The 12,506-nt window shown below is 56.2% G+C and overlaps 1 protein-coding gene across 1 annotated transcript; it reads left to right on the forward strand.

The window, feature by feature from the left end:
* The first annotated feature begins 26 nt into the window (after positions 1–26).
* On the forward strand, positions 27–12,315 carry TNFAIP1 (TNF alpha induced protein 1). The gene is made up of 7 exons (XM_038759222.1): positions 27–80; positions 6,704–7,031; positions 7,324–7,493; positions 7,582–7,671; positions 7,761–7,813; positions 7,922–8,117; positions 9,475–12,315. The coding sequence occupies exons 2-7, from the start codon at positions 6,818–6,820 to the stop codon at positions 9,712–9,714; spliced, it is 963 nt and encodes a 320-aa protein (XP_038615150.1). The 5' UTR covers positions 27–80; positions 6,704–6,817; the 3' UTR covers positions 9,715–12,315.
* Positions 12,316–12,506: the final 191 nt, after the last annotated feature.

A 12,506-nucleotide genomic window follows, 5' to 3' on the forward strand; every position in this document is an offset into this window, starting at 1 on the left:
TTCCGGTTTCCCGGGCGGAAGTGACGTCGCGGAGAGGCGGGCGGGGAAGGCCGGAGAGGAGGACGCGCCGAGGGAACCAGGTACCGGGGGCCGGGAAAGGGCGTCCAAAACGCTCCCCGTCAAACTCATTCATTCATTCACCCCGTCGTACTTATAATGGGGTTTGTTCATTCATTCGTTCAGTCCTGTTTATGGAGCGCCTACTGGGGGCAGAGCACTGTACTAAGCGCTTGGGAAGTACAGGTCACCCCCATCGTGCTTATAATGGTGTTTGTTCATTCATTCATTCAGTCGTATTTATGGAGCGCTTACTGTGGGCAGAACACTGTACTAAGCGCTTGGGAAGTACAAGTCACCCCCTTCGTGCTTATAATGGTGTTTGCTCATTCATTCATTCAGTCGTATTTATGGAGGGCCTACTGTGGGCAGAACACTGTACTAAGCGCTTGGGAAGTACAAGTCACCCAATTGTGCTTATAATGGTGTTTGTTCATTCATTCATTCAGTCGTATTTATGGAGCGTCTGCTATGGGCAGAACACTGTACTAAGCGCTTGGGAAGTACAAGTCACCCAATCGTACTTATAATGGTGTTCATTAATTCAGTCGTATTTTTGGAGCGCCTACTGTGGGCAGAACACTGTACTAAGCGCTTGGGAAGTACAAGTCACCCAATCGTACTTATAATGGTGTTTTCTCATTCATTCATTCATTCAGTCGTATTTATGGATGGCCTACTGTGGCAGAACACTGTACTAAGCGCTTGGGAAGTACAAGTCACCCAATCGTACTTATAATGGTGTTTTCTCATTCATTCATTCAGTCGTATTTATGGAGCGCCTGCTGTGGGCAGAGCACTGTACTGAGCGCTTGGGAAGTACAAGTCACCCAATCGTACTTATAATGGTGTTCATTCATTCAGTCGTATTTATGGAGCGCCTGCTGTGGGCAGAACACTGGACTAAGCGCTTGGGAAGTACAAGTCACCCCCATCGTGCTTATAATGGTGTTTGCTCATTCATTCATTCATTCAGTCGTATTTCTGGAGTGCCTACTGTGGGCAGAACACTGTACTAAGCGCTTGGGAAGTACAAGTCACCCAATCGTGCTTATAATGGTGTTCATTCATTCAGTCGTATTTGTGGAGCGTCTGCTATGGGCAGAGCACTGTACTATGCGCTTGGGAAGTACAAGTCACCCCCATCGTGCTTATAATGGTGTTTGCTCATTCATTCATATTTATGGAGCGCCTACTGTGGGCAGAACACTGTACTAAGCGCTTGGGAAGTACAAGTCACCCAATCGTACTTATAATGGTGTTCATTAATTCAGTCGTATTTTTGGAGCGCCTACTGTGGGCAGAACACTGTACTAAGCGCTTGGGAAGTACAAGTCACCCATCGTGCTTATATTGGTGTTTGCGCATTCATTCATTCAGTCGTATTTATGGAGCGCCTACTGTGGGCAGAACACTGTACTAAGCGCTTGGGAAGTACAAGTCACCCAATCATACTTATAATGGTGTTTTCTCATTCATTCATTCAGTCGTATTTATGGAGGGCCTACTGTGGCAGAACACTGTACTAAGCGCTTGGGAAGTACAAGTCACCCAATTGTACTTATAATGGTGTTTATTTATTCAGTCGTATTTATGGAGCGCCTGCTGTGGGCAGAACACTGTACTAAGCGCTTGGGAAGTACAAGTCACCCAATCGTGCTAATAATGGTGTTTGCTCATTCATTCAGTCAGTCGTATTTATGGAGCACCTACTGTGGGCAGAACACTGTACTAAGCGCTTGGGAAGTACAAGTCACCCAATTGTGCTTATAATGGTGTTTGCTCATTCATTCATTCAGTCGTATTTTTGGAGCGCCTAGTGTGGGCAGAACACTGTACTAAGCGCTTGGGAAGTACAAGTCACCCAATCGTACTTATAATGGTGTTCATTCAGTCGTATTTATGGAGCGCCTACTGTGGGTAGAACACTGTACTAAGCGCTTGGGAAGTACAGGTCACCCAATCGTACTTATAATGGTGTTTATGCATTCAGTCGTATTTATGGAGCGCCTGCTGTGGGCAGAACACTGTACTAAGCGCTTGGGAAGTACAAGTCACCCAATCGTACTTATACTGGTGTTCATTCATCCAGTCAGTCATATTTATGGAGCGCTTACTGTGGGCAGAACACTGTAGTAGACTGTGAGCCCACTGTTGGGTAGGGACCGTCTCTATATGTTGCCAACTTGTACTTCCCAAGCGCTTAGTACAGTGCTCTGCACACAGTAAGTGCTCAATAAATACGATTGATGATGATGATGTACTAAGCGCTTGGGAAGTACAAGTCACCCAGTCGTGCTTATAATGGTGTTTGCTCATTTATTCATTCAGTCGTATTTATGGAGCGCTTACTGTGGGCAAAACACTGTACTAAGCGCCTGGGAAGTCCAAGTGGGCAACATAGACGGCCCCTACGCAACACAGCACCTGTATATATGTTTGTACGGATTTTTTACTCTATTTTATTTGTATATTTCATTTCTATTTATTTTATTTTGTTAATATGTTTTGTTTTGTTGTCTGTCTCTCCCTTCTAGACTGTGAGCCCGCTCTTGGGTAGGGACCATCTCTAGATGTTGCCAACTTGGATTTCCCAAGCGCTTAGTCCAGTGCTCTGCACGCAGTAAGCGCTCAATAAATACGATTGATTGAATGAACAACAGGCTCACAGTCTTAAGCGCTTACTATGTGCCGAGCACTGTTCTAAGCACTGAGGGGGATACAGTAATAGTGATGGCATTTATTAATCACTTACTATGTGCAAAGCCCTGTTCTAAGCCCTGGGGAGGTTACAAGGCAATCAGGTTGTCCCACGGGGGGCTCACAGTCTTAATCCCCATTTTCCAGATGAGGTCACTGAGGCCCAGTGAAGTGACTTGCCCAAAGTCACACAGCTGACAATTGGCAGAGCCGGGATTTGAACCCATGACCTCTGACTCCAAAGCCCAGGCTCTTTCCACTGAGCCATGCTGCTTCTCCAAGGTCATCGGGTCGTCCCATGTGGCTTCATCCCCATTTTACAGATGAGGGAACTGAGGCCCGGAGAAGTGAAGTGGCTTGCCCAAGGTCACACAGACGACGTGTCTGAGCTGGGATTCAAACCCATTCCGATTCCCAAGCCCGCGCTCTTTCCGCTGAGCCACGCTGCATTTATTGAGCGCTTACTGTGTGCAGAGCACTGGACTAAGCGCTTGGAGAGTACTTGTCGACTGGATGGCCATGGCTAAATTCATTCATTCATTCAATCGTATTTATTGAGCGCTTACTGTGTGCAGAGCACTTTCCCAAGCGCTTGGAAATAGCAATCAACCAGTGGGACTTATTGAGCGCTCACTATTTGCAGAGCACTGTGAGCGCTTAGCACAGTGCTTGGCCCACAGTAAGCGCGTAACACCATCATGATTAATTAATTAATGATGGCATTTGTTAAGCGCTTACTATGCCACATGTCTGCTGTGTGACCTTGGGCAAGTCACTTAACTTCTCTGAGCCTCAGTTATCTCATCTGTAAAATGGGTATTAAGACTGTGAACCCTACATGGGACAACCTGATCACTTTGTATCCCCCCCAGCGCTTAGAACAGTGCTTTGCACATAGTAAGCGCTTAACAAATGCCAACATTATTATTATTATTATTATTATTATTATGGGCCAAACACAGTTCCAAGCGCTGTGGGGGATACAAGGTAAGCAGGTTGTCCCACGTGGGGCTCACGGTCTTAGTCCCCATTTTACAGATGAGGGAACTGAGGCCCCGGAGAATTCATTCGTTCATTCATTCAATCGTATTTATTAAGCGCTTACCGGGTGCTAAGCGCTTGGGAGGTACACGTGGGCAACATAGACGGTCCCAACCCAACAACGGGCTCACGGTGTAGAAGGGAGGGATAGGCAACAAAACAAAATATGTAGACGGATGTCAAAACCTTCAGAATAAATAGAATTATAGCTCTATGCACATCATTAACAAAATAAATAGAATAGTAAGTATGTACAAGTAAAATAGAGGAATAAATCTGTACAGATATAAACAAGTGCTGAGGGGAGGAGGAGAGGAAAAAGGGGGCTCAGTGTGGGAAGGCCTCCTGGAGGAGGTGAGCTCTCAGCAGGGATTTGAAGGGAGGAAGAGAGCGAGTTTGGCGGATTTGAGGAAGGAGGATGGGAGATCGGAGAGGAGGCCGATGCGGTAATCCAGTCGGGATAGGATGAGAGATTGAACGAGCAGGGTAGCGGTTTGGATGGAGGGGAAAGGGCGGATCTTGGCGATGTGGCGGAGCTGAGACCGGCAGGTTTTGGTGACGGCTTGGATGTGAGGGGCGAACGAGAGAGCGGGGTCGAGGATGACACCGAGGTTGCGGGCTGGTGAGACGGGAAGGATGGTAGTGCCGTCCACAGAGATGGGAAAATCGGGGAGAGGGCAGGGTTTGGGAGGGAAGGTAAGGAGTTCAATCTTGGATGTGTTGAGTGTTAGATGGTGGGCAGACATCCAGGTGGAGATAATAATAATAATAATAATAACATTTATTAAGCACTCACTATGTGCAAAGCACTGTTCTAAGCGCTGGGGAGATTACAAGGTGATGAGATTGTCCCGCGGGGGGCTCACAGTCTTAATCCCCATTTTACAGGAGAGGGCACTGAGGCCCAGAGAAGTGAAGTGACTTGCCCAAAGTCACGCAGCTGACAAGAGGCGGAGCGGGATTCGAACCCATGACCTCTGACTCCAAAGCCCGGGCTCTTTCCACTGAGCCACGCTGCCCTCAGAGGACATAGGCTCTAATCCCAGCTCGGCCACGTGTCAGCCGTGTGGCCCTGGGCGGATCACTTAACATCGGCGTGCTCAGTTCCCTCGGCGGCGGAATGGGGATTCGATATTCATCCGCTCATTCGATCGTATTTATCGAGCGCTTACTGTGTGCAGAGCGCTGTACTAAGCACTTGGGAAGTGCGATTCTGTTCTCCCTTCTACTTAGACTGTGAGCCCCACGTGGAACCCGGGTATTCATTCATTTCATTCAGTCGTATTTATTGAGCGCTTACTGTGTGCAGAGCACTGTACTAAGCGCTTGGGAAGTACAAGTTGGCAACATATAGAGACGGTCCCTTCCCAACAGCGGGCTCCCAGTCTGGAAATCTTGGGTATCTTGCGTCTACCCCAGCGTTGTAGTGCGGTGCCTGTCACGGAGTAATTTGTACTTCCCAAGCGCTTAGTACAGTGCTCTGCACATAGTAAGCGCTCAATAAATATGATTGATGATGATGAGTAAGCGCTTAAGAAAAAGAGCCCGCAATGTCATTCAGCCACACCCGATTCTCCACGGAGTTGGAAGGCAACAGGGCATCGTTCTTTTTCTGATGGACATACATGGAGCGGGGAAAAAAAAAACCAGTTTGGGAAATGGAAATTCCCACCATCCGCTTAGGCGTCACACCGTGGCTCCCGCCTAGCGCCTGCCTCCGGCCCCCAAACCGGTCACGTTTTCCCCCATCAGATCCCGAGAGGTTGGCCTTTCTCCAGCGCTGCCCCGCTGGGGCGACCCTTCTCCCCGGCCGAGGGAAATCGAGGAAATGAGGGGGCCTCCTGCCGAGCCGCCGCGAGGCCCTCGTCTCTCAGGAAGAAAGAGGGCGGGCGGCCATCCTGCCGTTGTTCCGGAGGAACCGGGGAAGTTCAGGAAAACCCCGCTCGCCTTCCCAGCACTTTTCCCCCCCCGGGTAGGCCCGGCCCCGGGCCGCCGGAAGCGACTTTAAGCCGGGCAGAGGCGAGGAGGCCGACCTTTCCGTTCTGTGATTAAGATTCCTGCTCCGCGGGTTCCCGGGCACGTTCCCGCTCCGGCCCGCTCGGGCAGTGAGGACACTGAGGGCTGCGGCCCTGTGGGTTTGAACTCTCTCCCCGCAGACTGTAACTTCCTTACGGACGGGGAACGGGTCTCCCAGCTCTGTTGGACCGTTACAGCGGACTCTCCCGAGCGTTGAGTACAGTGCCCTGCTGAGAGCTCACCTCCTCCAGGAGGCCTTCCCAGACTGAGCCTCTCCCCCTCGTCCCCCTCTCCATCCCCCCCATCTTACCTCCTTCCCTTCCCCACAGCACCTGTATATATGTTTGTACATATTTATTACTCTATTTTATTTGTACATATCTATTCTATTTTGTTAGTATGTTTGGTTTTGTTCTCTGTCTCCCCCTTTTAGACCGTGAGCCCACTGTTGGGTAGGGACTGTCTCTAGATGTTGCCAATTTGGACTTCCCAAGCACTTAGTACGGTGCTCTGCACATAGTAAGTGCTCAATAAATACGACAGGTGATGATGATGATGCCCTGCCCACTGGAGGAGGATGGATTGATTTGAATCCGTCCCAGTGGGCTGGTTGTGTAGTTCGGGCTCCCGCCCAGAGCCGGACCGGTTTCCGCGGAGGCGTCCCGCCCCCTCCCCGCATCCTGCCGAGCGGAGGGAGTTTGGGGGCCGGGGGGGTCGTCGGGCAGCGGCGGGGACGTGGCTGCGGGCCCCGGGGAGCCTGGGCGGGTCAGCCTGGCTGGCCAGGAGAACGGCTCGGAGTCACCCGCTCTTCCCGTCCTCGGGCGGGCACCTGCCCCGGGACCCCCTCCTCGCCGCCCCCCGGCCCTGACGCCGTGCTGTCCCTCCACAGCGGTGAGGCTATGAGGCTCTGGCGGGCGCCAGCGGCTTCCCCGTGACGCCTTCCACCACGGCGGAGCCGCCCAGACCCACCTCCTGCCGCGTGGTCATCTACCTGCAGCGGGACATGTCCGGAGACACCGGGCTGGCCGGCCTGGGCCCGGCCGCGGGGGCCAAGCCCAAGGCCGGCGGCCCGCGCGGCCGGGGCCTGGGCAACAAGTACGTCCAGCTGAACGTGGGCGGCTCGCTCTACTACACCACGGTGCGGGTGCTGACGCAGCACGACACCATGCTCAAAGCCATGTTCAGCGGGCGCATGGAGGTGCTCACCGACAAGGAGGGTGAGGCGGGGGGGGCCGAGGCGGGGGGAGCGGGCATCGCCGGGGTTGACGGGCGTGAGGGTCGGTGCACGCCCTGGTCCTCCCGGGGCACCCTAGAGGGGTGAGCTCCGCCCACCGCCCCGCCACTGTGGAATAGTCATTTCCCTGCCCTGAACCGACTGTAGGATGGGAGGAGCAGTCGAGGCGGGCGCCGGTTGGCACCGGGCTGGGTTCTCCTTCCGCCGGGGTCGGGGGAGAGGGGTAGGGGCGGGAGGGTCCCGCGTGACGGGCCGGGATCCCGCGGCCCGCGCAGGCTGGATCCTGATCGACCGCTGCGGCAAGCACTTCGGCGCCATCCTCAATTACCTCCGGGACGACACCGTGGCCCTACCCCCGAGCCGGCAGGAGGTCAGGGAGCTGATGGCCGAGGCCAAATACTACCTGATCCAGGGCCTGGTGGACACCTGCCAGGCGGCGCTGCAGGTAGGGACGGGGTGACCCGCGGCGGGCCCCGGGCAGCTGGGCCGGGGGCCCGGGGAGCCGCCCTCACCTCGCCCACCCCTCCCTCCAGGACAAGAAAGACTCGTACGAGCCCGTGTGCACCATCCCCATCATCACGTCGCCCAAGGAGGAGGAACAGCTCATCGAGTCCTCCACCAAGGTCGCTGGCGCCCTGCGGCCCAGGGGGCGGGGGGCGCGGGGCGGGCGGTGCCGGCCGGGCCCGGACTCACCCTCTCCCCGTCCCCACAGCCGGTCGTGAAGCTGCTGTACAACCGGAGTAACAACAAGTACTCCTACACCAGGTAGGGAGGGCGGGCGGCGGCCAGTCCCCCGTCCATTTCCCCCGCCGGGCCCCCCTTTCCCTCTCCCGGGCCCTCACGTCCGTCCTCCGCGGGGCCCCCGCGTTGCAGCAACTCGGACGACCACCTGCTGAAGAACATCGAGCTGTTCGACAAGCTGTCGCTGCGCTTCAACGGGCGCGTGCGCTTCATCAAGGACGTCATCGGGGACGAGATCTGCTGCTGGTCCTTCTACGGGCAGGGCCGGAAGCTGGCCGAGGTCTGCTGCACCTCCATCGTCTACGCCACCGAGAAGAAACAGACCAAGGTACTCGCCCGGCGGGAAAGCCGGCGCGGGGTGGGCCTCCTTGCCAAAACCCACAGGTGGTACGGAAGCCGCCTTTTCAGCCTTCCCCGAGCCGAGCTCGTCGCTTCCCCTCCCCGCTCTTCGGTGGTGTCCGCCCCGACCGGCGGAAAGACCAAAAGGAAGTCAGGCGGAAGTGGGTGTAAAGAGGAGAGACGGGGCCTGGATAATCAACGAAGCGGGTTGGATTTTTCCCCCGTTATTTATGGGAAGGGTGGGACCGCTTAGCGGGTGGTGTTTATTTGTAAACCCGCGTGAAGCTGTTAACCCCGGGGCTGGATAGGATCCAACTGAAGTCACCCAAGGCAGAGCTGGGGCTGTGGCCGGGAGGTGAGAGGAGATACGGAGCCCAAATCCTGGATTGGGGAACGGGGGATTCTGCCCGGCTCTTGGACGCTGGCGCTCCGTGGCTAAGCCAAGGGGAGGCCGCGAGCCCAGGCGTAATAATTGTATTTGTTTAGCACTCACTCACTGGAGTAGACACAAGATAATCCAGTCGGATGATCCCTGGCCCATATATGTATATATGTTTGTACGTATTTATTACTCTATTTATTTTACTTGTACATATCTATTCTATTTATTTTATTTTGTTAGTATGTTTGGTTTTGTTCTCTGTCTCCCCCTTTTAGACTGTGAGCCCACTGTTGGGTAGGGACTGTCTCTAGATGTTGCCAATTTGTACTTCCCAAGCGCTTAGTACAGTAAGCGCTCAATAAATACGATTGATGATGATGATGACGGCCTAGAGGCAGCGAGCCCAGGCGTAATAATTGTATTCAGCACTCACTCACTGGAGTAGACACAAGATAATCCAGTCGGACGATCCCTGGCCCATATGGGGCTCACAGCCTAGGGGGAAGAGAGAAACCCCGTTTTACGGATAAAGAAACCGAAGCCCAGGGAGGTTAAGTGCCCCATCTAAGATTGTAGAGCAAGCAAGTGGTGGAATACGATTCCCTTTTCCTTTTTTTGGAATGGCTTTCGTTTAGCACTTACTGTGTGCCAGATCCAGTACTGAGCGCTGGGGTAGATACAAGTTGATCAGGTTGGATATAGTCCCTGTCCCACTTGGGCCTCACAGTTTTAATCCCGGTTTTACAGATGGGGTAAATGAGGTAAAGAGAAGTGACTCGTCCAAGGTCACACAGGCGACAGCTCCCAGACCTCTGCCCATTCCAGTTGCTTCCCCGGTAGCGTTTATCGAGCACCCGGGGCAAGACGTCGGGGTTCGTGGCCTGTCGCTCCTCTAGGACTCGTTTTCCCTCTCCCAACTGGGGAGGGGCCCCGCCTGCCCTGAGCTGACGGGTCCCCCTGGCAGGTGGAGTTCCCCGAGGCGCGCATCTACGAGGAGACGCTCAACGTCCTGCTGTACGAGACACCGCGGGTCCCCGACAACTCGCTGCTGGAGGCCACCAGCCGCAGCCGCAGCCAGGCCGCCGGGGCCAGCGAGGACGACGAGGCCTCGGAGCTGCGCGAACGGGTCCGCCGGATCCACGTCAAGCGGTACAGCACCTACGACGACCGGCAGCTCGGCCACCAGTCCGCCCACCGCGACTGACCGGGCGGCTCCCCCCCGGCCTCCGGCGGGCTGCGAACCTCGGGACCTCCGTCGTCGGTGTCCCCGTCGGGGGCTCCCACCCCGGTGCCGACCCCAAGGACCGAGCCGGGCCGGACTCACTCCGAGGTAACGCTACCGAGGCCTCTGGCCCCGGAGGACGGGCGGGCCGGCGGCCAACTTCCCGTCCCCGCTTCCCGTCCTGCCCCCGACCCTCTCGGACGGGGCTGGGCTCCCCTTTTGTCTCTGGATCCGGCCGCTTGGGCCCCCACGGGGGCTGCCGGCTTCCTAGATCCTTAGTTGGAATACACTACAGCGTGGATTATTTTTTGACCCGCCTCCTGGAGTCGGGGAGCCCTTCCTCTTCAGGGGGCGGGGCTCCTCGGACACTCATTTATCTGAACCACCCTCGTAGGGTGGGGAGAATCAAGAGTTTATAAAAAGCGATTTTACTGATTTTGGTAGCTCGGGATCGGAGTCTTTTAATCAAAGCTAAGAGGGTTTGGGGCGTCCCGTTAGCCTCTCGGGGCATCCCAGCCCTGCGGGCGGTGCGGAGCGTGGGGATTCTCTCCCCCGGACTCTGCCCTTTCTCAAAAGGCCTCGGGGACCCGCCAGCTTCTGCCTCAGGCGGCCTCACTCGTCCCACCCACTCAAGGAGGGAAGGGGCTAGACTTCCCTGAGCCCCTTCCACCTCAAGAAGGGGTGGGGAGTCCCTGAACTCGCACAACCCCTGGGCGGAAGGGGGCCAGAGTGGCGACCGGGTTTGAGACGGGAAAGGTGAGGCGAAATTCCAACACTCCCACCCTGAGGGGGAGAGAGCGCAGAATAAGTTGGTTCTTTATGGGAACCAGGGTGCGGTTGGGCCACTGAGAGCGCAGACAGGGAGGTGAGGACCGGACCGGCTCAGAGCCGGAGGGAAGTGGATCCGCGTGGCCCCCGGCACCACCGTCCCCCCTCGCTGCTGTTTTAGATTTAACCCTCCATTGGAGCAGGTGGGAGAACCGGGCAGTAGCCACCGTAGAAAGAGAAAGGGTGCGGCCAACCGCCCGCTTTTCCCTCCCAGCGGGCTTTCTGTGGCATCGCGTCCAAGAGGGCCGGAAGGCAAACTCACCGTCGGCCGCTGAGTTCGGTGTCAGCGGCCCACGGCGTGGGCTGTTTCAGAGAGCAGGGTTTCTCCGTGTCCGTGGTGACGGGAGTCTCTGGCGAGGAAGCCGTCTGTTTGGGGATTGGCTCGGGCCTGTGTCCAGGGAGCGAGGCGGGGGCTGGACGGGGCCGTGGGGCTTGTCGGGTTTGCTCCTCTCTTTCTAGGCCCTCACAAGGGATGGGGCAGCTTTGCATTTTTAGGATTTGGAATTGGCTCAGGGCTAGTGCCACAGCTGGACTGTTCCCCGGGCGAGAGAGGATGAGGGAGGTGGCCGAGCGGCCTCTCCCTCTGAGGAGGAGGAGGCTGAGGGGAGCTGTTTTAACGTCCCAGTCCAGAATGTGGGCTTCTAGCGGGCTCTGCTGACCAGCTCTTCCTGCTGGTCTTGGCCTCAGGACACAGAACGGAGCAACCTGCTTCCCGGAGGGGAGGAAGGGAGCCTTCAGGGCCGGGACGCAAACTGCCCGATGCCTGGAGAGCTATTTTGAGGCTCGAATGCCCACCCGGGCTCCCTACCGCCCTGGGGCCCGGGAGAGAGGGTGAAGGGTGGGGTTATATTTTTTAGAAATAGGAATCCCTGGCTCTGGTTTTGATGATTTAGTTAGTACAGAGCATCCTGCATCTATTTTTTAATCCTTTCGCACCAGTGTAAGACTTGAAATGTAGACGCGCCAAGCCTGGTGGTGGTCTTCGGGCTTTGGCCTCTCCTCGCTGGCTGGAGCTTCCGTTTCCAGTCTCGTGGCCGTCGGGCGGCTTGGCCGTCCATGCTCACGAGCCCCCTTCTCCCCCACCTTCTCCCCGGCTCACGTTGAGGTTGGGGGGAAGGTGACAGTCTTCCGACAATCAGTTTCCTCGGGGCAGGAGAATCCCGGCTGCTACTCTTCAGCCAGACATCCAGAGCGGCGGGCCACGGGCCCGGATAGCGTGGAATTTAGGTCTGGCCGTGGCGCTTAGACGTCTGTGTTGCTCCCGACATCCCCCAGGCTCTCCTCTCTGCTCCAAATGAATCCCAGCCTTGCCGGTCTTACCGGCCGAAGGAAGATGGGGCGGAGGCCGAGGGGAACGGGCCGGGATCCAACAGACGAGAGGCTGTGTCGGGTAGCCCCTGTTCACCATTTCGGTTTCGTTGGGAGCGTTCAGCACGCTCCCCTTCCGCTAAGCTGCTGTTTGAAGTGATTTTATCAGACGGTTGGGAGGCAGGGGCAGAAGCCGGCGGGTCGGCCCGCTCAAACCGCTTCTCGTCACCGGTACCTCGCGGGAGGGTGGCTCAGGGGGCGGACTCGGCCTCGTCTCGGGTCACGGGCTCGATTCGCTCTCTCGGCCCCCGTGGGCAGAGGCGGCGCTTCGGCCGACGGACCGCTCTCCTTTCAATCGATAATTGTACCGTTTCGCTCCGTGACCGGCCCGGCTGGTGGGTATGGAACACTAATTTTTAATAAAAAAGACTTTCTACTGAACCGTGACCCGGTCTTCGCGTCGGTGTCCTCTTCCCAGGGTGGCCACCGTTCCGGCCGGGAGTCCCGCGACTCCAATTCCTGAGTGTGACCGCCCAGGGACGGGAGGCTTGGGGGCCGACGAGGCCCCGAGGCCTGCTTCCCTTCCGGCAATCTCAGACGTGGGCCCGCTCCTCTTTCCCCGGGAAAGCTATGCAGGG

Source organism: Tachyglossus aculeatus, chromosome 17, assembly GCF_015852505.1.
Source record: "Tachyglossus aculeatus isolate mTacAcu1 chromosome 17, mTacAcu1.pri, whole genome shotgun sequence".
Taxonomy (NCBI): Eukaryota; Metazoa; Chordata; class Mammalia; order Monotremata; family Tachyglossidae; genus Tachyglossus; species Tachyglossus aculeatus.